The following is a 25,264-nucleotide window of genomic DNA, read 5'->3' as shown; positions in this document are numbered from 1 at the left end:
TTTCTTTAGTACTTTAGAGAGAGGGTCAGGGAGAGAGGCCAAGGAAGATAATTATTTTAAGCAGGTTCCAAGCCCAGCATGGATCCCACCTCAAGGCTCGATCCCACGACCCTGGGATCATGACCTGCACAGAAATCAAGACGCTCAACCAACTGAGCCACCCAGGGACCCCAATCTCATGAGTATTTTTTAAAATTGTTACAGATTCACACAAATTCCATGCATTGCAATTGTTTGGCTTTTTTTTTTTTTTAATTTATAGATTCTCTCTCAATTACTTTCTTTTCCTTTGTAATTTATCTGTCGAAGAAATTGAATTATTTGTCCTTATTTGAATTTTCCTTATTCTGAATGCTGCCTACTGCATTCACATGGTATCATTTAACATGCTTATCTGCTTTGTTTTTTGTGTTTTGTGTAAAGTGTTAGTGATAAAGATTTGTTCAGATCAAGATTTGTTTATTCATTTATTTACTTTGGTAAGATGTCATCATAGGTACTCCTTTTAAATTCTGAACCATGTCAATATATTTAAAAATAAACATATACAATTTTAAAACCAGTTTTCTTTCTGTGAAAAAAAACCAATCATGGTGCTCGGGGCACCTGGATGGCTCGGTCAGTTGAGTGTCTGACTCTTGATTTCAGCTCAGGTCACGATCCCAGGGTGCTGGGATTGAGCCCTGTGTTGGGTTCCTCGCTGAGCATGGAACCTGCTTAAAATTCCCTCTCTATCTCTTTCTCCACCCCATGACCCTGGCTTGTTCGTGGACACGTGCTCTTTCTAAAAAATAAATAAATAAAAAATAAAAAAAAATTTTTTTAAATCCTTAAGAAAGAAAAGCAATCACGTTGCTCAAGTAAAGCATAGCCTGAAACTTCTCCAATTTATTTGCAGACACTGATTAAGCATGATTTCATTTAAAAAAGGTGAGATTTGCTTGCCAATCCTTAGAGAGCTGGTCTATTGAAAGTTATGATGCTAGGGGTGCCTGGTTGTCTCAGTTGGGAAGGCATGTAAATCTAGATCTTAGGGTTGGGAGTTTGGGGCCCATGTTGAGTGTAGAAGTTACTAAAAAAAGGAAAGAAACTTGAAAAAAAAGAAAGCTATGATGCTAATGAGTGATACGGTAAATAAGCCAATACTTTAGATTTGATAGATTTCTGGAGTGTGCCTTTCAGGACAAATATTCTTCCTCTCCCCCTCTTTTTTTATTTTTTATAAGTGTTTATACATTTGTAAAAGAAAGAGGGTAAGTGGGAGAGGGGCAGAGAAAGAGGGGAACAGAGGTTCCGAAATGGGCTCCCCTGACAGCAGCAAGCCCAACTCAGAGCTTGAACCCACAAACTGTGAGATCATGACCTGAGCTGAAGTCAGATGTTCAACCGACTGAGCCACCCAGGCGCTCCTCAAGAACTAATATTCTTAGTAGCTGGATTTGATCCTAAAATGAAGGGTCCTATGTGTTTTCTTTTCTTCAAGTCACCTGCATATCAGAACACACAATTTCTTACAAAGTTATACTTTTTTATTTTCTTTCTGTGAGTCTTAACAAAAGTATATGTGGCAAATATATAGCTGGTCTGAGATCAATATCAACCTCAGAACGCCTTTAGCATTCTATGGTTTATTTAACTGGAATATCTTGTCAAATCTTTGACAAGACTAAATGAAATTTCTAGAAATCACTTAATATTTTTCCTGATAAGGGATGTGTATGTTTATTTAGATTTTTTAAAATGTTATGTGCCCCTCAGAGGAACAGTTATTTCTTGAGCCCTGTGAAATATAGTTTGGTAGTGAATTCAAGATGGATTTACCTCAAGTAACTAAGGAATGGAAGAATAGCTGCCCTATTTATTGTCTTTCCTAGAGTTAATCAAAATGGAACATATGTATCAAATAACATATAAAATATGGTAGTGCTTAAAAATTTTATGTGATGCAAATGATAGAGATTTTAGTCATATTTCTGTCTATTCTATAGATAATCGTTAAGTGAAATAATTTAGATAGTAAAAAAAATACCAAAAAAACCTCACAAAAAACAAAAAACAAAACCTGGAGTGCCTGGCTGAGCATACAACTCTTGAACTTGGGGTTGTGAGTTCAAGCTCCATGTGGGTGTAAAGATTACTTACAATAAATAATATTTTTAAAAATCCTAAGACACTCTTGATTGCCTATCCTACAGCCACTTCTGTGAACTTCCCTGTACAGAACGCTTTTTTTTTTTGTTTGTTGTGCAACAGCTCCAGAGAATGAATCATGTTTGATCTAAGCCATGGGAGAATTTTACAAATACCAGGGCACAACCCCAGAGCAATTAAATCAAAATCTGTGCAAGTTGGGCACAGGTGAAGATATGTTCTAAAAGCTTCCCAGGTTATCCTTATATGCAGACAGGAAGTAGGGCCACAGGGCTAAACCAATTATGGCAATCCAGTCTCTTTGTCAGTGGCCAGAGGAAGATGTGTAAACGCTGTTTTGTCTGAAGAGACTTAAGGAAGATTCTGCTAATAAGGGCTTCTGGTAAAATTTTTCCCTGAAATAGGATAAGAAGATAAAAAGAAAGATTTTTACGTGCCAATACTCCTGCTACTTGCTTGTGGCAATGTCATGTGAGAGCATAATGGTTGGTTGGTGGCCATTTGCAGCCATGAGGAAAGATATTATTGAAACAATAAAGACAACAGAGCAGAAAGATCAAAAGATTCCAAGTGTATCAGTAGGAAAACAGAGGCAGTGTGAATATAATGAGGATTGGGTATTAATTATAAGAAACCCGACTTTACACAAATAGAAGAGTTTCAAAAGTAAAGGTTTGGTAAGGGAGTCAGAGAATCAGAAAAAGAGATAAGGTGTGAGTGGACAGATTGGAGAGAAATCCAACAAAGCAAGTTCAATTGCTTGCCAAGTGAGACTGCACAGGGAGAACTCACAGAGAAGTCTCTTCAACTTGTCACCCTATAGGAAATAGTAGCGTTTGTGTAACTATCACCTCTGGGTCTGCAGCTGTGTCCAGTGGTGGGTCAGGGGCTGCTATTGGTTAGTAGGGCCAGTAGGTGGCAAAAGAGGCAAGACACTGATTGGGGATTTAAAAAAAAAAAAAAAAAAGACAAGGTAGGACTCACTAGGTACCTCTACCATCACCGATACTGACAGCAATGACCTGAGCTTAATGGTTTTAGTTCCATGCACTTTGATACAAACTCTGCTTTTGTCCAATGGAATTAGTTTTGCTGATTGTTTCCTTAGCCGTGCAGAAGCTTTTCATATTGATGAGGTACCAATAGTTCACTTTTGCTTATGTTTCCCTTGCCTCTGGAGACGTGTTGAGTAAGAAGTTGCTGCAGCCGAGGTCAAAGAGGTTTTGCTTGCTTTCTCCTCTAGGATTTTGATGGCTTCCTGTCTTATGTTTAGGTCTTTCATCCATTTTGAGTTTATTTTTGTGTACGGTGTAAGAAAGTGGTCCAGGTTCATTCTTCTGCATGTCTATGTCCAGTTTTCTCAGCACCATTTGCTGAAGAGACTGTCTTTATTCCATTGGATATTCTTTCCTGCTTTGTCAAAGGTTAGTTGGCCATATGTCTGTGGGTCCATTTCTGGGTTCTCAATTCTGTTCCATTGATCTAAGTGTCTGTTTTTGTGTCAGTACCATACTGTCTTGATGATTACAGCTTTGTAATATATCTTGAAGTTCAGAATTGTGATGCCTCCAGCTTCTGTTTTCTTTTTCAGGATTGCTTTGGTTATTAAGGGTCTTTTCTGGTTCCATACAAATTTTAGGATTGCTTGTTCTGGCTCTGTGAAGAATGCTGGTGTTATTTTGATAAGGATTGCATTGAATATGTAGATTGCTTTGGGTAGTATCGACATTTTAACATTATTTGTTCTTCTAATCCATGAGCATAGAATATTTTTCCATTGTTTTGTGTCTTCTTCAATTTCTTTCATAAGCTTTCTATAGTTTTCAGTGTATACAATTTTCATCTCTTTGGTTAGGTTTATTTTATGGTTTTGGTGCAACTGTAAATGGGATTGATTCCTTGATTTCTCTTTCTGCTGCTTCATTATTGGTGTATTGAAATGCAACCGATTTCTGTTTTGGGTTTTCCATACAGAGTATCATGTTGTCTTCAAAGAGTGAAAGTTTGACTTCCTCTTTGCCTATTTGGATGCCTTTTATTTCTTTGTGATTGCTGAGGCTAGGACTTCCAATACAATATGAATAATAGTGGTGAGAGTGGACATCCTTGTCGTGTTCCTGACCTTTGGGGGAAAGCTCTCAATTTTTCCCCATTGAGGATGATATTAGCAGTGGGTCTTTGGTATATGGCTTTTATGATCTTGAGGTATGATCCTTCTATCCCTACTTTCTTGAGGGTTTTTATCAAAAAAGGATGATATATTTTGTCAAATTCTTTCTCTGCATCTGTTGAGAGAATCGTGGTTCTTGTCTTTTCTTTTATTGATGTGATGCACACATTGATTGATTTGCAGATATTGAACCAGCCTTGCATCCCAGGTATAAATCCCACTTGGTCGTGGTGAATAATCCTTTTAATGTATTGTTGGAACCGGTTGGCTAGTATCTTGTTGAGAATTTTTGCATACATGTTCATCAGTGAAATTGGTCTATAGTTCTCCTTTTTAGTAGGGTCTTTGTCTGGTTTTGGAATGAAGGTAATGCTGGCCTCATAAAATGAGTTTGGAAGTTTCTTCTATTTCTATTTTTGGAAGAGCTTCAAGAGAATAGGTGTTAACTCTCCTTTAAATGTTTGGTAGAATTCCCCTGTAAAGCCATCTGGCCCTGGACTCTTGTTTTTTGGCATATTTTTGATTACTAACTTGATTTCTTTACTGGTTATGGGTCTGTTCAAATATTCTGTTTCTTCCTGTGTAAGTTTTGGTAGTGTATATGTTTCTAGGAATTTATCCATTTCTTCCAGATTGCCCATTTTATTGGCATATAACTGCTTATGATATTCTCTTGTTATTGTTTGTATTTCTGCAGTGTTGGTTGTGATCTCTCCTCTTTCATTCTTGATTTTATTTATTTGGGTCCTTTCCTTTTTCTTTTTGATCAAACTGGCCAGGGGTTTATCAATTTTGTTAATTCTTTCAAAGAACCATCTCCTGGTTTCATTGATCTGCTCTACTGTTGTTTTTTTTTTTTTATTTCAATAGCATTGATTTCGGCTCTAATCTTTATTATTTCCTGTCTTCTGCTGGTGTGGGTTTCATTTGCTGTTCTTTTTCCAGATCTTTAAGGTGTAAGGTTACATTGTGTATCTGAGACCTTTCTTCCTTCTTTAGGATTGCTATATACTACCCTCTTATGAGCACCTTTGCTGCATACCAGAGGTTTGGGGCTGTCATGTTATCATTTTCATTGGCTTCCATGTACTTTTTAGTTTCCTCTTTAACTTCTTGGTTAACCCATTCATTCTTTAGTAGGATGTTCTTTAATGTCCAAGTATTCATTGTCTTTCCAAATTTTTTCTTGTGGTTGATTTCAAGTTTCATAGTATTGTGGTCTGAAAATACGCACAGTATGATCTCGAGCTTTTTGTACTTGTTGAGGGGTGATTTGTGTCCCAATATGTAATCTATTCTGGAGAATGGTCCATATGCACTCGAGAAGAATGTGTATTCCACCGCTTTAGGATGAAATGTTCTAAATATATCTGTTAAGTCCATCTGGTCCAGTGTATCAATTAAAGCCATTGTTTCCTTGTTGATTTTCTGTTTAAATAATCTGTCCATTTCTGTAAGTGGGGTTTTAAACTATCCTACTGTTATGGTATTATTATCAATGAGTTTCCTTATGTTTGTGATTGATTGGTTTATATATTTGGGTTCATCACGTTGGGGGCATAAATGTTTACAATTGTTAGATTTTAGTGGATAGACCCCTTAATTATGACATAATGCCCTTCTTCATCTCTTGTTACAGTCTTTATTTCAAAATTTAGCTTGTCTGATATAAGTATGGCTACTCCAGGTTTTGTTTGTAACCATTAGCATGATAGATGGTTCTCCATCCCTTTACTTTCCATCTGAAGGTGTCTTTAGGTCTATAATGGGTCTCCTATAAACAGCATATAGACAGATCTTGTTTTCCTATCCATTCTGTTACCCTATGTCTTTTGATTGGAGAATTTAGTGTATTGACATTTAGAGTGAGTACTGAAAGTTATGGATTTATTGCCATTATGTTGCCTGTAGAGTTGGAGTTTCTGCTGGTGTTCTCTGGTCCTTTCTAGTCTTTGTTACTTTTGGTCTTTTTTTGTTTTCTTTCATCTTTTCTCCCCTCAGAGAGTCCCCCTTAAAATTTCTTGCAGGACTGGTTTAGTGGTCATGAACTCCTTTAGTTTTTATTTGTCTGGGAAACTATCTCCTCTTGTATTTTCAATGATAGCCTTAATGGATAAAGAATTCTTGGCTTGGCATATTTTTCCAATTCAGCACATTTAATATAGCCTGCCACTTCTTTCTGGCCTGCCAAACTTCTGTGGATAGGTCTGCTGTGAACCTGATCTGTCTTCCCTTATAAGTTATGAAACTTTTTTTCCCTTGCTGCTTTCATAATTCTTTCTTTGTGTATTTTGTGAATTTTACTATGATATGCTTTGTTGATGGTCGGTTTTTGTTGAATCTAATGGGAGTTCTCTGTGCTTCTTGGATTTTTATGTCTGTCTTTCCCACAGGTTAGGAAAGTTTTCTGCTATGATTTGCTCACACAAGCCTTCTACCCTTTTCTCTCTCTCTTTATCTTCTGGGACTCCTATATTTCAGATGTTATTCCTTTTTAATGAGCCATTGAGCTCTCAAATTCTTATGTTGTGCTCTTTTGCCTTAGTTTCCCTTGTTTTTTTTTTTTGTTTGTTTGTTTCATTATTCTCCATAATTTTGTGTTCTATATCACTGATTCGCTGCTCTGTTTCATCCATCCTTGCCACTGTGGCATTCATTCGATATTGCATCTCAGGTATAGCATTTTTTTAAATTTATTTTTATTTATTTTTTTAACGTTTATTTATTTTTGAGACAGAGAGAGACAGAGCATGAATGGGGGAGGGTCAGAGAGAGGGAGACACAGAATCTGAAACAGGCTCCAGGCTCTGAGCTGTCAGCACAGAGCCCGACACGGGGCTCGAACTCACGGACCGCGAGATCATGACCTGAGCCGAAGTCGGCTGCTTAACCGACTGAGCCACCCAGGCGCCCCATAGCATTTTTTATTTCATCCTGACTAGATTTCACTTCTTTAATCTCCACAGAAAGGAATTCTATGCTTTTTTCAACCCCAGCTAGTATTCTTATTATTGGGATTCTAAATTCTAGTTCAGACATCTTGCTTATATCTGTGTTGATTAAGTCCCTGGTTGTCATTTCTTCCTGTTCTTTCTTTTGGAGTCAACTCCTTCGTTTTGTGGTTTTGGAGGAAATAAAAGAATAAGATTGTGGTGCCTTGATGGCTCAGTTGGTTAAGTAACTGACTTCAGCTCAGTTCATGATCTCACAGTTTGTGAGTTCAAGCCCCACATGGGGCTCTGTGCTGACAGCTCAGAGCCTGGAGCCTGCTTCAGATTCTGTGCCTTCCTCTCTCTCTGCCCCTTCTCCACTCACACTCTATCTCTGTCTCTCAAAAATAAATAAATGTTAAAAGAAATTAAAAAAAAGAATTAATAAGATAAAAAGTTGTAACTAAAAAAATAAAAACAACACAAAAAATAAAATAAAGGAAGCTAGATCCTAGGTGTGTTGTGGTCTGGTTGTTGAAAGAAGCTTGATGGAATAGAGAAAAAAGGGAAAGAATAGAAAAGAAAAAGAGTAAGAAAACGTTTAAAAATTTAAAAAAATGTATACAGTAAAATAGAATAAAATGAAATGAAGAGAGTAAAATAGAATTTAAAAATTTACAAAAAAATAAAAAATGTAGTAAAAAGATTAAAACTTTTTGATAAAATGGAAAATAAAAATAATTTTTTTCTCTTTCTGTATGCAAGAAAACAAAAAAACCCCTGAATAGATGGACCAGTGAACAGAATGAAATTCGAATGACATTACATCCAGTTTCCCCTAGAAATCAAACTATGAAGCACTTTATAGTCTGTACACTAAGCAGGCAGAGACTTGTGGTGGTCTCTAGGGCATGGTTGGCACAGTTGGATGGGGCTTGGTGTAATGGCTCCGTCCCACACTAGGTGGTGCTACTTAGCTTACTGGGGTGAATCAGTGTGGTGTGCGTGGTGTATATGCATATGCACGGGAGAGGTGAAAATGGCATCACTTGCCTTCCCAGTCTCTAGCTTCAGAACTCTGCGCTCTCACGCCCGGGCCATCAAGCACCCCTCCTTTGTCTCCAGCTGCCATCCACTTCCTGCTTCTGCATTGTCTGTGTCCAAGCCTTCAGCCTGCCAGGCGGCACCTCCTTCCACAATTTTATCTCAGATGGGGCTGTTTCCAAACCCCTCACTTCTGAGGTCCCTGCGGCTTAGACCTGCTCTGACCCTCTGGGGGAGAATCTCGCTGAGCAATGGCCTGGTGCCAGCTTGCCCCCAGGAACGTTCCTGCGATCACACTGCTACGGAGGCTCAGAGATTGTGGCCAGGTGCCAGCTTGCCCCAGAAAGAGTTCATGTGATCATGTAGCGGCAGCGGGTCAGGAATTATGGTAAATGACAACACACAACCAGTGCCAGGTTTCAGACCAGGCTGGTGTCTTTGTTCCAATACCAGCAATTGTGGCTTTTCTCCAGGGTCTGCTGAGGCTTTGCCTGTAGGGAGGTTATACAGCCTCTACCAAATGACCTCCTAGCAGGGGAACAGCTTCTCCCTGTGTGGCCCACAAACACCTTGGACCTCACTGCCTGTTCCTGGGGATTCAACCTTCCCATCAGAGCACCACTAGATATTGAGCTGTGGAATTTGCGAGTCTGGTTTCCCCTGTATATAGAGTCCTAGTGGTAATGAAACCCTCTCCTTTCTCCCCTTCTTGTTCAGTCACTTGTGGGTGTTTCCATTCTTTCTCTCTCAGCTACTTTTGCGGGGTGGGGTGGGGGGGGGAGGTGCCTTTCCTGTACTCTCCCCCATTCTCTGTCCTCTCTCCACCAAAACAGCTCCCTACTCTCCGTGGTTTCTCTCACCTCCAGTTCACCTCTCCATGCCGTGTACCTGCTGAATTCTGTGGCTCGTTATGCAGATTGTTATGTTAACCCTCAGATCAATTTTCTAGGTGTGCAAAAATGGTTTGGGGTTGATCTAGCTGTATTTCAGGGACTAGAGAAACAGAGAACTTCCATGCTACTCTGCCATCTTGGCCAACTCATCTGGATTATGAAATTTCTGGCCTTGAAACATACAAAGCCAAATGTAATGGTTCATAGTTTTGATGATTAAGGGTAATTATAAATACGTGTACTTGTTCTGTGTTCTGTAGCACTGATGTGTCCTAAATGGCTACTCTTTGAATTCAGCTTAGTTTTGTTTTTTTTTAATTTTTTTTTAATGTTTTTTTATTTTTTTGAGACAGAGAGACAGAGCATGAGCAGGGGAGGGGCAGAGAGGGAGACACAGAATCCGAAGCAGGCTCCAGGCTCTGAGCTGTCAGCAGAGCCCGAAGCAGGGCTCGAACCCACAGACTGTGAGATCATGACCTGAGCTGAAGTCGGATGCCCAACCGACTGAGCCACCCAGGCGCCCTGAATTCAGCTTAGTTTTTACAGTCCAAGTCTGTCAACATCAGCTTGACAAGTAGATTTTATCCGTGTGCTTCTCTCCCCATGCTCTGCATCTTATCTACTATATCTAGTCTGGCAGGAAGCCAAATTATCAATGCTGGCTAGTTACTTGATAGTAAGATTAAATAGGCTTTATTTAAGCACCTTTGATTCAATGAGCACACCCTTTAATGCCTAAACTTCATGACACGTATTTTGGTTGCTTGGAACTTTATTTCCTATCCTTGATATTTCAGCTATGTGAGACGGTACTGTGGATATACTCTTTGGGGGAGCCTGGCTGGCTCAGCCTGTAGAGCATGAGAATCTTGATCTCAAGGACGTTGACTGAAGCCCCTCATTGGGCACTGGGCTTAATTTTTTTTACTTTTTAAACTTTGAGAGGTAGTGGTTTCTGCTGTGTATTTCTGCCTTTTCAGCACAATAGAATTGCATTTGGTGCTGGGTGGCTATGTGACCAGTTCTGTACGGTGAATTTGATAGAAGTGTTATGTAGGATTTCTTAGTCAAGAACTTAATTATCAAAGCCCTTTTGGCCTTTTGTCACCACTAGCATTGTTCTAGAGAGAAGATGCTCTATCAGTTTGGGTCCCTGTGATGCATATGAAGTTCAAGGATGCATATGAAGTTCAAGGAAGTTCATATGAATTTTCAGGGTTGTTTCTGCAGCATTATTTTAGCCTATCTTGACTTACTTCAAAAAAAGTGCAAAAAAAGTAAAACGTTCAATCTAAATGAAGAACTTTACAAAAATCACATGGTTTTCACAGAGAACACTTTGTTAAGGAAAATGAGTTCCATAGGCAGTTCAAGAACTCATGAAACCTTTTGTAGTCAGGCATACATAGTCCTAGCTGTGTGGTGTTTTACAGTCACGTTTGAATCTCTGCATTCTATTTATCAGTTACCTAACTGGAGGCTTAGATCCCTTATGTATAATATTGGGAAAACAGGATTTTAAAATAATTGAATTATGAAAATTACCTGACAGTAAGATCTTTAATAAATGGTAGCTATCATAACAGCTATATTAATCAGTTAGTCTGGCAATATAGATCTAATTGTAGAGTTACTGTTAATCCTTCCATTCATAACTTAATGCACATAACTAGCTTAATTCATTGAAGGCAAACATTTATTTTCCTTTTCTTTCCTTCCAAGATTCTGTTTAGGCTAGTTACACCAAACATAATGCAGAAACATTGTGTCGGACATTTTTAAACCAGTCTTTAATTTCCAATTCAGGTATTGCAACACACACACACACACACACACACACACACACACACACTCAAGAAAATCAGGGAATATACAGTATAAACATGTATAGCATATCCTACCTTCATGCATTCTTTTTAAAACATACTTTTAAAATGAAGTTCTTTTAAAAGTAAAAGAATTAGAAAACGTAGAAAGAATTACTTATTCTGCCACTTCCCTTTGGAATTCCATTGTCTTAAATTCTAATAGAAAGTGTTCTTAACTATGGAAAGGGCTAGGATATTCACTGGAGACCAAAATCTGGTGATACCATCTTTTATGTTCTCTGCTGTACTCTCAAGTGCCTAGAAACAGTAGGTATTTGTCAGATAAATAGAATAACATTTAAAAACAAATCCCAGAGATAAAGGTTCTGAAGCCTAGTTGGGGGACCACAGTATCATTTTGAAGTGCTCTGGCTAAAAAGGGGATGTGACCAAATGTGATCACATGCCTGGGCTGGATACTTCTAGGCATAGAGCTGTGAAGGTGTGGGAATAAGTGCACTGTTCTAGAAAAAGGGGGGCATTAGGAGCAATAACAAATGAAGGTTACAGTATACTGCAAAATGACCAAGCTCATTTCTAGGTTTTGCTTTCAACTAGAAGATTGCATGGTCTCCTATGATTCAGTAATCATATTACTCCTCAGCATTATGGTTCCTAGACAGGCTTAGTCAACGTTATGATTTACATCATCCTATTGAGGGAAATTGTTATCCAAAACCAAGTAACCCAATTCTTGAACACCATCTGAAAACTTTTTATATTCAAGACCTCATTGTTTCTATTTTATTAGATATAAGGAATCTTCCAGAATGTATTGTGGGTATTCCTATAATTAGTCATATTTACAAGACACAAAATATTTGGGTAAAAAGCAAATTTCATCATTTGTATACTTACAGATGAGGTTTATAAATTGATTTTAAGCACCATATATATACAATCCAATACTACAAACCAACGTTTCAAACTCAAGATGCTTCATTAACCATGATGCCACCTCGTCTCAATAAACAAATGCTGTTTTATGGGCTATGTGAGAAAGCAATCATCATTTAGTTATCAATTACACAAAATTATCTTCAAGGGTAGACTGTATTTAAAAAAGAACAAAACAACCAAAAAAGCCAGGCTAAATAACTAGCCCCAATTATAAAAGATCAAAGATATAAAGAACTAAGGGTCCCCAGAGACGCCCTCATTCCTTTTGCCTTGGCTCTAAGTTTCAAGAATGGTGCTAAACTGGCATGAAGAGATGGAAGCAAAATCTTTTTTTTTTTTTTAATTTTTTTTTTTTTCAACGTTTTTTTTTTAATTTATTTTTGGGACAGAGAGAGACAGAGCATGAACGGGGGAGGGGCAGAGAGAGAGGGAGACACAGAATCGGAAACAGGCTCCAGGCTCCGAGCCATCAGCCCAGAGCCTGACGCGGGGCTCGAACTCACAGACCGCGAGATCGTGACCTGGCTGAAGTCGGACGCTTAACCGACTGCGCCACCCAGGCGCCCCCAAAATCTTTAAAACACAATGTGGAGTACCTTTTTGAATCTTACTCAGTTGTAACTATTTTAAAAAAAAGTTCAGATAAGGACATCTGTCCTTTTTAGATTAACATGAACTACACAAAAGAAGCATTTTAGATTACTGAAAGAATTTTAACATTTATTAAGCCCTCATGTGCCAGATACTTATGTTCAAATATCAAAACCTACAAAGGGATCTATTATTTGTAAATGATAAACCGGCTCAGAAGTTGCTCAAAACCAGTTATTAATTGTTGGAACTGAGCTTCAAATTAAGGCCTTCCTCTAGTTTAATTCAGGATAGCACACTGGTTGGCAGTGTACTAAGCCTGTAAAAAAGAAAGTCTATAATGGAAAGTATTTTTTAATATTAAGCAGTTCTCACGACCTTAACAAATTGTATCTATAAAGAGCTTACTAAATGTCAACTTCATTTAATCCTTCATTTGTTAAAGGAATAAAAAAAGAGGACATACTTCAAATGGCACTAAGTGAAGCATACTTCATTTATATCATTTTCTACAAAATAAGTTAACTTTAAGCCAAACAATTTCAATGATGATAAATGCATTTCATTATTTATTTAGATGTTTAAGCTCTCGCACTAGATTTTTACAAGCTGGTGAACACTGACAAATTATTTCTCCCACAGAACTATAACCACACATTCCCAGACAGTATAAATATATGGTTGAACTAACATTAATACACATCACCATTTTATCAATTACATAATAAAACAAATTATCAAGTATCCAAATATTAAGTTACACAGCTCAAAAGGCATATAAAATATTAGATGTCTGCTCAATTCATTAGCAGAAACCCACTTTTTTTTTTTTTTTTTTTGCAAGAGAGGTTGGGAAGAGAAGGAAAAAAAATCACACTTCAAACAAAAATAAGTTGGTAAACAACTTCAGATAAGAAAAAAAATACAAGAATTTCAGAAATTTTATGATTAAGAATTGTTTTAGCTACAATAACAAAGCATCTCTACCTTTTAAAAAAATATTTACTAAATTAAAGAGCATATTCTACATGTTCTGCACAAGACAAAGGCAACATTTTACTAAAAATACTTAATAGCCCCCTCCCATTCTTTTTTTCAGGCCCTCCCTGTAAGTTGCACCCCAAAGTGCAAACATTAAAATTAACTGTAAGGCTTTTTTTGTCTGGAGACATTAAAGACATGTGCTTCTGTACAATGTAGATTTTCAAAATGGAGGTTTTCCTTAACAGCACAAAATAAAATTTGTAGAAAGACATGAAACAATCATTGTTATAAGACTTGGTAAAAAAAAAAAAAAAAAAAAAAAGTTGAGCAAACCTGATGTATACTGGTACAAATGTGGGAGATGTAAACATAAAGTGAGCAGGCAAATAACCATATAGGCCCTAATTTCTATGTTTGAAATGACTGAAGGAATAAACCACATAAGGTCCAGAGTGTTCATAGTTCCTGGGATTTTAGTTCTGTATAACACTAAAAATATACAAGTATTGTGCTGGGTATTTTGGCACCTAATCTTTCTAAATTTCATATATATTGAGAAGATTCTGGCATGGGAATAGATTTAAAGACATAACTCAATACTGCATGATTTTAGGAAAGGTCAATTGGTACAAGTGATAAGCACATTTTAAATGCTGAACAGCAAGAATCTTTTGCTAAGTGTCCAAAACAGGTTGATCGTAACCCAAGCATAGAGGTTGCAATTCCATCAAACTTGTGGCCTGATAAAACTGCTTTCCAATACTCCTATGGAAGCTTCATTAGACTTATTCACTAAGCCAACATGTTGGCTAATATGTATGACAAATTAGGTCCTGTTTCAAGTTCCACTTCCAAGGCAATGACATCAGGCACCCCAGTTTTATTGAATGCAACAGTTGTTTCTATGACCATTGGAGTCTTTGAAGCGCAGCCGCATTTTAGGACGGTATTTCTCCAAATACAAAAGTTGCTTGCTGTTAAAAGCTCCACGCCGCTTTCTGGATGGAGAAAAACAAAAGATGAAGCAACTAAAGCAAAATCCCTCTGTATTTCCATTTACCATGTTATAGGCAATTAATTATTATCTCTCTTGTGGCAATTAATCTTTTGATTAGTATGTTGTGACTTAATGCAGAAATATGGATAGGCATACATGTGTAAATGAAAAAAGGGTAGTAAAGTTCAAAATCTTGGGTGTTTAGTTACAATAGTCAAAATTTATATATCCATTTACATGAGGTGCAAGAAAAGACAAATTTATTGGATTAGAACCTCTGTAATATGAGCAATTACATGAAATTCAAAAAAGGTAAGATCTTTATTTCCTGGCTTTAATACTGTCTTAAAAATGAACTTAATGGTTAGGTGGACCGTGGGGGAAAAATTGTAACATAATTAAACTCACTAACAATGATGAAAAAAAATTCATTACACACTTACTGTCTTATGAACTGTACTGCATCTTCATATTTCATTCCACCTTCAATTAATGCTAGGGCAACAAGCACTGGAGCTCTGGTAAGGTAAGAATTTTGGTAAATCACTTAAAAAAAAAATCAAATCCTAGGAAATTCAATACTCCAAATATTCCCCAATCCAAAAGTACTATAATTTACTACCCTTCCTATGTAATACCTTATAATAAATCTTGACTTCATGTTAAAAAATTAATAAAGTATCAGCATTTTCCTACCAAACCCAGATTTTTACCTGGAACCAAAAATGAAATATGCCTTGAACTGTTGCAAATAAGTCTAGAAATTAAGATTTGTATTATTGGAGGGCAATTTTGAAAAAATTTAGGAGGGTAAATCTTGATAAATGTAGACAATTTTTTCCTGAATTCCAAGCAGTGAAAAGTATATTCCGTTAAAAAAAAAAAAAAAAATTGTTTTTAAAGGTCACAAACTCCTCTCCTAAAGATCTTCTGCAAATGTTTGCTTTAACCCCCCTGCCCCCCAATCACTGGGCCATCAGTGTTCATTTTACTTCCCTCCACTAGAATAGAACTTTTTTTTGGTGGAGGGCATGGAGGGCAGTGGTAGTGATGCACAAATCTGGACATGAATATTTTGGTATTACTGGGTAAGGAGTTCTCATTGAATCAGAATTCAGGATCAAGCACTCTATCAAAAGCACACCATATGCAATGCGAATTACCTTAGAAACGATTCATAGTTCTTTTTCGCAATGAGTTTGGACCATGACTCTAATACCATTGATATAACCTAGCACACACGATTAACTCTGTAAATAATTGTGCCCACAGAGACAAGCGTAAATTACAACTATAGCGTCTGTTAGTTCCAGACTGGAATAATGTACTGGAATACATTATAGTTACATTCATTTACCTTTTTTAAAAAATTAAAAAAAAAATGTTTATTTATTTAAGACAGAGACAGACAGAGCATGAGCAGGGAAGGGGCAGAGAAAAGAGGGAGACACAGAATCCAAAGCAGGCTCTAGGCTCCGAGCTGTCAGTTCAGAGCCCAATGCAGGGCTTGAACCCACAAACTTGAGCTGACGTTGGGTGCTTAACCAACTGAGTCACCCAGACACCCCCACCTACTTTTTAATTTAGTTTTAATATGTAACGTAACAAAGCAAAATGACTCAAAAAATGATAACGGAGTCTTTACTGGAATCAAAATCAAGTTTTTACTAGAATTAAGACCAATACCATCAAACGGATTTAAGAAATTCTCTTACCTCCCAAGACCTGCAACACAATGAACAGCAATACAACAACCAGGTTCTTCACGAAACTTAATTTTTACAAGACTTAACCAGTCATCAACAATCTGGTTGGATGGTGGTGCACCATCATCAAAAGGCCAATCCTAAGTCAAAAGAATATTTAAACAGTTTAGATTTTTTAATAAAATACCAAACTAGTAATTCTAGTTTCTAATACTCCAATGTCTTCAGAAACATTTTAATATGTCTAAACATGTGTTTTATGAAACCCTACTGTCAATGAAATGCAAATAAATGCTGAATCTTTATAAAGATCTCATTACTTCAAAGCTTTACTTAGCTTTCACCTTTACTTAGAAATTAAGATAATGAATTCTCTTGTAATAACTTAAAAAAATTAGGCATTTTGAAGTCGGTCATTTTTTTTGTAGCATAGTACCATAAACACATAGGAACTATTATATACTTACGAGAACATGGATGCCTTCTTTCTCTACAAGAGTAGTGTCATAAGTTGCTTCACATACTCTTACTATTGTGGTAACACCATACTTCTTAAGTTCCTGGATAAAACATACATAAAACACACTTAATAAGTCTTTACAACAATGTTACTATTGCTCACCAACTGTCCAACAGGTATTGCTAGTTAACAGAAATTCATTCATGGAATCACTGATATAACCTAGGTATGTTTAATAGGGAAGTGAAATAAATCAATGTATCATTTTTTCATACCCATCCACTTTCATGACTAAACTCCGGGAAGTGAAATCTTGTTTTAAGTGACAATACCAGAGCAGCATAAAAAAGGGGAAATACTAAACATCACATATTTTTAACAAATGAGACGTTAAAAAAAAATCCTATGGCCCTTCATACATGGAAGTTGTTTATAGTTATGGTAACACAAGCTAGATGGAGATAAAGTACTACCAAAAGAGGATTAGAAGCAATTCAGGGACAAAGATAAATAAAATAGAACCCAAAGGAATCATTCATGACTATAAGTAATCTGACCTGACATGATTACATTAGTTCCTTAAACTTTTGCTCATTTGCAGTACATACTGTAATTTAGAACCTTAGAAGTAAATTCAAAGACTCTAAAATCCTGAAACTACAGTGTAAAAAAACCAACATCATTTAAAACTACAGGGTATAAGACTCATAATCCATTATTACTAATTATAATTGGTAGCTAAAAATTGGCTTCTAAGCATCAAATAGGGTCCAAAACATAAGCTAACTTTGGTTATGATATTAGTCATTAGGCTAAGCAGATACATGAAAAATATCTAAGTGGTAGCCTTCCTCCTATAAATTTCTTGTGAAAACCATACTGTTACACTGCCCTCACAGAAATTTAAATAAGCAAACTGTGAGGCATGAACAACTAAATTATCTTATTATAAATCCAAACTAATTCAAGTACATGTCCTTCTTGAGATGTATAAAATAACCTAAAGGGAAAAACCTGATATTTCATTTCTGGGAATTGAACTGCAGTTATACCAACAGAAATTTTCTTTCTTTTTAACATTTATTTATTTTTAAAAGAGAGAGAGAGAGAGAGAGAGAGAGAGAGAGAGCGCAAGTGGGGGAGGGGCACAGAGAGAGGGGGGGCACAGAATCCGAAGTAGGTTCCAGGCTCTGAGCTGTCAGCACAGAGCCTGACAGGGCCCTCGAACTCACAAATTGTGAGATCATGACCTAAGTGGAAGTCGGACACTTAACTGATTGAGTCACCCAGGCGCCCCGCTCCAAACACAAATTTTCTAAACTAATATTTTGTTAGATAAAAAGTCCCACCACCAAACTGTAATCAATATAAGAGTATCAAACCTTACCTCTATAAATTTGTTTAAGGTCGCATTGGTTGGATTGTGTGTAATGAGAAATCTCATGTTCTTGTATGTGACTTCCACAGGAGCTGGGCGGTTCATTCGAGCCATGTTAATTTTGTTAAAAACACTCAATAAGGTTATGAAAGAATTTTAACAATTGAAACAGAAATGATGCAAAGAAACTGAGTCTACTTCGATATACTCCACTTGAAATTCTCAGTGCTTTGAGTATGAAGTTGGGAGTAATGGGAAATGAAATGAACCTCCTAACAAGAAGCAGCAATTCTTCAATCCAGTAATACTGAGGCAATAGAAAGGAAGTGCACTGAGGTTTACCCCATCCAGGTCAGAACTCTTGTAAAATGCTCTGTGGATTTCAATTCAACACTCTGTGTCCAGGTTAACCACTCTTATGGGGGCTTCTTGGTGGAGTAGTAATGAATTTCTACAGTTCACTTGTCTGCATAGAGGTCGTGCTGTGCCTGGCAGTAATCTCCACTGCCCTTCAGAAACTCCATAAATGTGTGACCAAGAACACCACAGAACTGCTGTTTAAAACAAAAAAAGAGAGAGGAAAAAAAATTGTTTTCTAATTCAAAGGAATATGTTACACTTTTGTAGTATTTAAGTGCACAACTATCTTCAAATATGGGCCCAACCCACCTCTTCAACTTTTACTGAAAATACAAAAATATAAGAGTGATTACAGATTAAAGCAATAACCATAAAACAAGCATTCACAAGTAGATTACTTTAAATTGAAATTACTGCCCTAAAACAGAAAACCCTCAAATACCACTGTTACCTTTGGTCAATATCACTTACATGTATTTTTCAATTAATTATTCATTTTAAATAGTTATTGGCTTTACACTGTTATAAGCTCTACCTACGAACAGCTTTCTATGTAGAGTTTTCCAACTAATAAAATATTTTTACATATTGTAAATTTCATGAAAAGTTTGGAAGCTGTTAGTTCTTGCATAGTTTACTTACTCCTCTAAAGACTCAACCTATGTGTGTGTGTGTGTGTGTGTGTATGTATTTTAACCTTTATTTTTAAAGTAATCTCTGCAACCAACATGGGGCTCAAACTTACAATCCTAAGGATCAAGAGTCACATGTTCAACTGACATAGCCAGCCCAGCCCAGCTCCCCTCAACCAATATGTTCTTAAGAGGAAAAACAGAAACTAGTTTTCAAATTCTTCCAGATACACTATCTCATTTGATTCTTAGCAACCTAATAATTCCCTTTCAACAGATTTTCCTTATCTGAGTCTTTGAAAGTCAATCAACTTATTATATGAAGTATCATAAGGATATACATTTATTAAAAAAAAAAAAAAAAGACTTGTGTTTGCGTGTGTGCTTAGGAGTAACGACAGGAATAAGAAAAATTCATAGGTTAATAAAAGCACCAAGTACCAGGCACTGCCTCAAACACTTTATATGTATTTCCAAAGGCAAATTACCCAATAAAATGTATTCTTTTAAGAATAAAAGATTCCCCTAAATTTAAACATTTAAAAGGCTTAAAATTAAATTCAATCTATCTGCTATTTTCATTTTGCAACTTTAAATAGCATTTTGCACCATGCCAGTTATAGGCTCCAGAATAACTTTGCTACATTTTGAAGAATTCACATATGGCAAATCATTGAAACATCAAGTCAAAAACCCAGTTCATTTTTTCTGTCAAAACAAAGGAACTAGCCTCAGGAGTCATTTCTTACAAGATTGTCCCAGAAGAAAGAGGACTTTCATTATTCCAAATTTGTTTAAATGAGCCCTCAGAGGTTATTCCTTCACCTATTTGCTAGCTGGGTTAAAACATTAGTGACTACCATTAAGGACTTTGCTCTACTACAGCAAACACAGACTGCAGTAATCTGGAAAATAATTTCAATTATATGTTTTCCTCAAATCCTAAATATTATTTCCTTAGAATTGAAAAAAAAAAGTGATTCTGGCAGCTTTTCCATGACATACAAGGAATTTAAGAATCTTTGTAAAGTGTTAAGTGCAATGGCTCGTGTAGTTCGGTATTCTGATTTCCACATACTCTTTTGTCAACTGAAAGCAAGTATGTAAGACAGTATTTCACATCATGAACTCCACATTTAACAGCTAAAATTCTTGTCACAGCTGAGTCTGGACACATCTCTTCATATAAGCAACTTTCATCAGGGAGCAAAGAAAGCAACAGAAATAATTCACTTAGTGGAGCCATCCAGTGGCTGGGGGGGAACTTCCACCAAAATAGCAGTGACCACAACTACCTAACACCTTTCCTTACTGCCTAAGACATTTCCTCATTACCAATTTCCTTTCCACAGGAGAAACTATCCACAATAGGCTGCTCAGAAATACCAAGGAATGTCTTTCCCCTTCCACCTAGCAGTGCATATAATCACAATAATATACACAGAGGGAAGAGAGCAATTTCTGTGCAGAAGCTTAAGTTGGTCTGTCAGACTGCAGTCAAAGCAATTAATCTGCAGGACCACTTTGTCCAGTAGTTCGTTGGAAAGTTTGTTTCAGATCTACTTGTATCTTAGGTAACGCACCTGGTACAGAGCGTATGTGAAATGCATGGGAATGATCTAGCTTTTTGGTTTTCAACCGATTTACTGCCATCAAACAAAATTCATATAAAAAGAATAACAGGAAGCATTGCCTCAGAATCTGGATCCCAAGCAGGTCGACGGTTCCAACTACAGTGCAAATAACAACTTAATACTCTTGGAATGGCAGAAGGCTTCCACCGACAGAAGATAAACCTCAGAATTCTGGCTCTGGTTGCCTGCCGTTGCCACAAGCCAAAAGCAGGCAACAACACATTACACCAAGGATTTCAGGAACAGTTCTAAATAGTCCCCTATTAAAAGGCGCCATCCAGGGCCCCAAAGATTGGCAGGGAAAGTGCATACTGGTGCCCGGCCGTGGACTCCTTCGCTTCAGTGCAACAGTAGTCCTGGCAGTTTCCAAAGCGCTCAGACCCAGACCATTTCTCCACCGACTTGTCCCAGAGAAAGGACAAGACTCGACTTGTTCCCATTATCCAGAGCCCGAAGTGGGGCGTTAAATCCGGAACAGCTCGAATTACCAGGTGGAGACTGAGGGAGCAGGGCGGGGCAGGGAGTCGGTGTCCTCACCTAGCAGAGCCTCGCACTAGCCCCCGTAAGGCTGCAGCTCGGGGAAAGCCCCCGATGGCCGCAGCTCAGCACACGCGGCCGTGCGCGCCGGGGCCCGCCCGCGGCGCTCCCTCTCCGCGCCGCAATCACGGGTTCGCGCCGCGCCTTCAGTCAGGCGCGGACGCCGAGGCCATTTTGTCTGAGGCGCCGGTCGGGCCGCGGAGCACAGGGGTGGCTGCACCAGGCTCCTGTCCCGCTCCGGGCCGCGAGCCCGGAGACCTCCCGGTCGAGACCGTTATCAGCCTCGCCCGCTGCCCCGCCTACTCCACGCCGGCCCGGGTCTGGTGGCGACCCCGCCGCCGCGCCCTCCCCGTATCCGGCTCCGCAGTGACACGCGCAGCCCTTGCCCCACCCCGGGCCACGTCTCCCGCTTCCCAGGCGGGCCGCTCTCTTTCGGCCAAACAAAGGGGACTCGGGGCGCCGCGGAGCCCGCCGGGCCCCGGCCAGGCGCGCCAGACCCGAGGGCCAAGGGCGGAGGCGGCGGTCACAAAGCGGCTTTTGTGCCGCCCCGCCCGGCCTGCTGCGGTGGCCGAAACCGCCCCCGCCCGCCGCGCAGGCCCGGCCGCACCGCCCCCACCGTCCCCGGCTCGGCGGGGATGAGGAAGCCGGTGCCTCTGGCAGCCAACCGCCACTCCGCAGCCCCGTGGACCCCAGCGTTCGCCTCCCCGCAGCCAGCCCCACCGGCCGGCCCCAGGCCCGTAGTCCGGACCCCTCCTGCCAGGGACCCACCGGAACTGCGTGCTGGGGCGGTGGGGAGCGGACGCCGGGCTCCGAACAAAGGCGACGGTGGGGATGGGGGGGCCGGCCGTGGAGCCCCGGCCCCAGAGGCGGCTGTGCGACGGATACTCACAGGAATATGTTTACTCATTGAAGATTGTGGCCTAATCATACAGCCGGTCCCGAGGCGGCGGCGACACAGGCGGTGGCGGCGGCTGCAGGGCAGGGGGTAGCGGTGGTCTTCGCGGGGCGGCGGCGGCTTTGCAGGCGGCGGCGGGGGCACCAGACTCTACCATGCAGTGAGCGGCTCCGAGGAGAGCGCGTAGCCCAGCCGGCCCGCAGTACGGGGAGCCAATACGCGCGCCGAGGCGCCCTTGCGTCACAAACCCTCTCTTTTATAGCCGGCACGACGTGTGAACTCCCGGCCACCAATCACGGCCGGGGGCCCCAGGCCGAGCGCCGACGAGCGGGGGCGGAGACCCGCCCCTTGCGTACGTCACCGCGCGGCGGCCGCTGCCGGTGTGAACCGGTTGATGAATGGCGAAGCGCTGGAGTCGTAGCATCTCTAGGGCGGGGGAGGGAAGGGGCAGTGGAGGGACTCAGGGGTGGACCAAGTCTGGGGTGGGGAAGGAATGGGAGCGGGAGAAGATTTCGATCGACTGTAAGGAATCACGCCGGAACCCCTGGTTGTCATAGTTAAAACCGCCGAGGAGTGCGCAGATGTCACATGGGGAGCTTTGAAGTTGCCTCAAACTTAAAATGCAATCCCTTTAGGGCTGGAACCGTGCCTTAGCCCCGACCCTACTTTCTTCTGCCATAAGTCCAACCACAGTCATCTTTGTCAGCGGTTTACCTTGGCACCTGCGCCACTACGATCTCCGTCATCAAATAATATTTATGTCGCACGGCCGCTGTACCCAGTGACTCAACACCTTGAATGCCACGGCCCTAGGCTCGGACAAGGTGGATACTTGTCGCCGGGGGCACTTTCAAGCGGGGAGAAACTTCGCAAACTTCTGCTAGGGGAGACTGGGAGAGTACCTTGTGAGGCAGATAAAGCCCCATGCTTCCTATAGTCTTTTTTGGTCACGCCTCCATACTACACACGCGGGCGACTGCAGTTGGCTCAGTTGTGGCATTTCGAAATCACATGCATCCTTTGTACTGCTGCTCACTTGATGTGTTGTCACAGATAATGAAAGGTTAGTCACTGCTAGAAGGAAACGTTTTAAAAATTAAGAATCTTTGGTTATGTCAAGGACTGCTGTAATTCTTTGCGTCAAAGCTAAAGCTTTCTTTCTTTCTTTCTTTCTTTCTTTCTTTCTTTCTTTCTTTCTTTCTTTCTTTCTTTCTTTCTTTCTTGTTTTGTTCATTTTCAGTTCTGTTGTTCCACTGTTTTCATAATTTAGGCCCTTAAGAAGTAAAGCTTTATAATTGTTCTGTGTTACACAAGGGCAACTTTGTCACAATCTGGAAACCCTTTCTCCTCTACTTTATGGAGGGACTAAACAGGACTTTTACCTGCTTTGAAGAACTCGGTTTTCTACTAACACTGAGGCCTTTTGTTTGCTGTTTTCACAGAGCAGTAGATTGAAAACGGCTTTAGGGATCAAACTGTGTTCTCGGTCAGTGTAGTGCACCATTTTAGGATTTATTAGTACTTCTATTCAGAGACCGTGCTTGGGTACTTATTCAACATTCTTATAAACATATACGCTGTAAACAAAGTAAGTAAGCACTTTTGAAAAAAGGAATTGGACCAGGCTCTTACCGAAGCAAAAATAAAATCATCTTCATTTTAAAGAAATTCCTCTCCTAGGAAACTTTGAATCCATCTAAATCAAGGAAAACTACAGAGCTGAGAAATATATAATGTCCTTTTACAAATACACTGTAACAGAAGTAAATATTTTAAAGTGTTATGTAAAAAAAAAAAAAAAAGGAGTATTAAAAAAAATCTTGGGGTGTGAGGGACCTTCCTAAGTAGGTCAGGGAACTCAGTCACACAGACAAGGATTTTCATTATATAAAAATTAAAAACTTGTATATGGCAAAAACTTTTAATAAAGTTTAAATATTAATGCACACTATGAGAAAATATTAACAACATGTCATGGGCAGAATTAACTTCATAATAAATGCAAAACTTGACCAACATGTACAATAGTATAGTTGAAAAACATTCAATCAGCTATTCTCACTTCAAAGGTGGTCAACACAGTGATGCTAATTGAAATGGTGGAAAGTTTTTCATGTAATGACTTTTCAAAAAATGAATATGCTGGACAAGATATAAATTCAACAAATAGTAAGCAGAGACAAATCAGCCTTAGCCAGTTTTCCTGCAAAACTTGTGATACAAGTTGTGAGCCTCGTAAGGCACACATCTTGTAATTGCCGAAAGTAGTACTGACATGAAATATCCAGTCAGTTATGTTCATCAACCTCTAAAAGCCGGGCCCAAACTCACAAATGGATTAATCAGCTTCCAGACGTCTTAGCCTCTCAGATGAGGCACCACCTTCTTCTATTTTGAAAAGGACATAGGTCAAGGATGAAAAACTAGAGAAAGCTTTTGCTGTTGAGAGAAAGGACACACTTTAAACGAGATATAAATATGGTCTTGCTCAGGGTAGTCATGGGCCTGTTACTCTGGCAGCTGTCATGTTTACAAGTGTCCTGTGCCATTGTGGTTCACTGCTGTGCTGAGGGTGTCTGCTCTAGTCAGCCCAATAGTTTAAAGGTGTTGACTCTCACAGAGCAGTAGTCCATCCCCACATTGGTCAGAGACTCCTGTGGTCTGAAGACTCACTAACCTCTATTGATTTGCATTTGGAGCATCAGCACCTGCACTTATTAGCAAAAGGTCTCCAGACTGAGCCAATGTGCTTGCAAATAGTGGTCCAGACTTCTACAGGTAAGAAAACCTAATGCTGAAAGCCAGTGCTTTTGCTAAGCTCCAGAAGAAGCCCTGAAATGGAAGACTTCTGCCACTAAACAAGACGCCCAGCTATAAGTTACTTTACTTACCAAGCATGTCCTTGAGCTCATCAAGGTAGGTAGGACTTTTTATCAACATATTCAAAATGCAAAATCCGACAGTTGGGAGATAAAAATGTCTATAAGACCATTATGAGGAAGATCCTTATGGAAGAGGAAATACCGCAGAAGACAACAAATCAGCAAATCCTGATGTTGACGAACAGAGAAATCCTTACAAGTGTGGCAGATCTCATAGTAAACATGGGATGATTTCAGTTATACCAGACATAT

At 39.4% G+C, this 25,264-nt stretch overlaps 1 protein-coding gene across 4 annotated transcripts; it reads right to left on the bottom strand.

The window, feature by feature from the left end:
- Positions 1 to 13,087: 13,087 nt before the first annotated feature.
- On the bottom strand, positions 13,088 to 22,644 carry PTP4A1 (protein tyrosine phosphatase 4A1). Of its 4 annotated transcripts, none has more exons than XM_042986608.1 (6): positions 22,125 to 22,644; positions 18,082 to 18,626; positions 16,702 to 16,794; positions 16,244 to 16,374; positions 14,972 to 15,046; positions 13,088 to 14,525 (listed from the first exon to the last, which is right to left on the bottom strand). In XM_042986608.1, the coding sequence occupies exons 2-6, from the start codon at positions 18,184 to 18,186 to the stop codon at positions 14,324 to 14,326; spliced, it is 606 nt and encodes a 201-aa protein (XP_042842542.1). In that variant the 5' UTR covers positions 18,187 to 18,626; positions 22,125 to 22,644; the 3' UTR covers positions 13,088 to 14,323. The 4 variants fall into 4 exon arrangements, with proteins under 4 accessions (XP_042842542.1, XP_042842539.1, XP_042842541.1 ...); XM_042986605.1 differs by having other exon boundaries at positions 14,397 to 14,529; XM_042986607.1 differs by having other exon boundaries at positions 14,397 to 14,529; positions 18,082 to 18,623.
- Between the last annotated feature and the right edge of the window lie 2,620 nt (positions 22,645 to 25,264).

Source organism: Panthera tigris, chromosome B2, assembly GCF_018350195.1.
Source record: "Panthera tigris isolate Pti1 chromosome B2, P.tigris_Pti1_mat1.1, whole genome shotgun sequence".
Classification (NCBI taxonomy): domain Eukaryota; kingdom Metazoa; phylum Chordata; class Mammalia; order Carnivora; family Felidae; genus Panthera; species Panthera tigris.
This window is presented reverse-complemented; position numbering and strand designations above follow the sequence as displayed.

Excerpts from the sequence above, each read along its gene's own strand:
- PTP4A1 (XM_042986608.1), bottom strand. The coding sequence starts at position 18,186 with ATGGCTCGAATGAACCGCCCAGCTCCTGTGGAAGTCACATACAAGAAC. Across the intron at positions 16,795-18,081 it reads CCTTAAACAAATTTATAGAG|GAACTTAAGAAGTATGGTGT; the intron begins GTAAGGTTTGAT and ends TGTTTTATCCAG. Across the intron at positions 15,047-16,243 it reads TGTGTTGCAGGTCTTGGGAG|AGCTCCAGTGCTTGTTGCCC; the intron begins GTAAGAGAATTT and ends TTACCTTACCAG.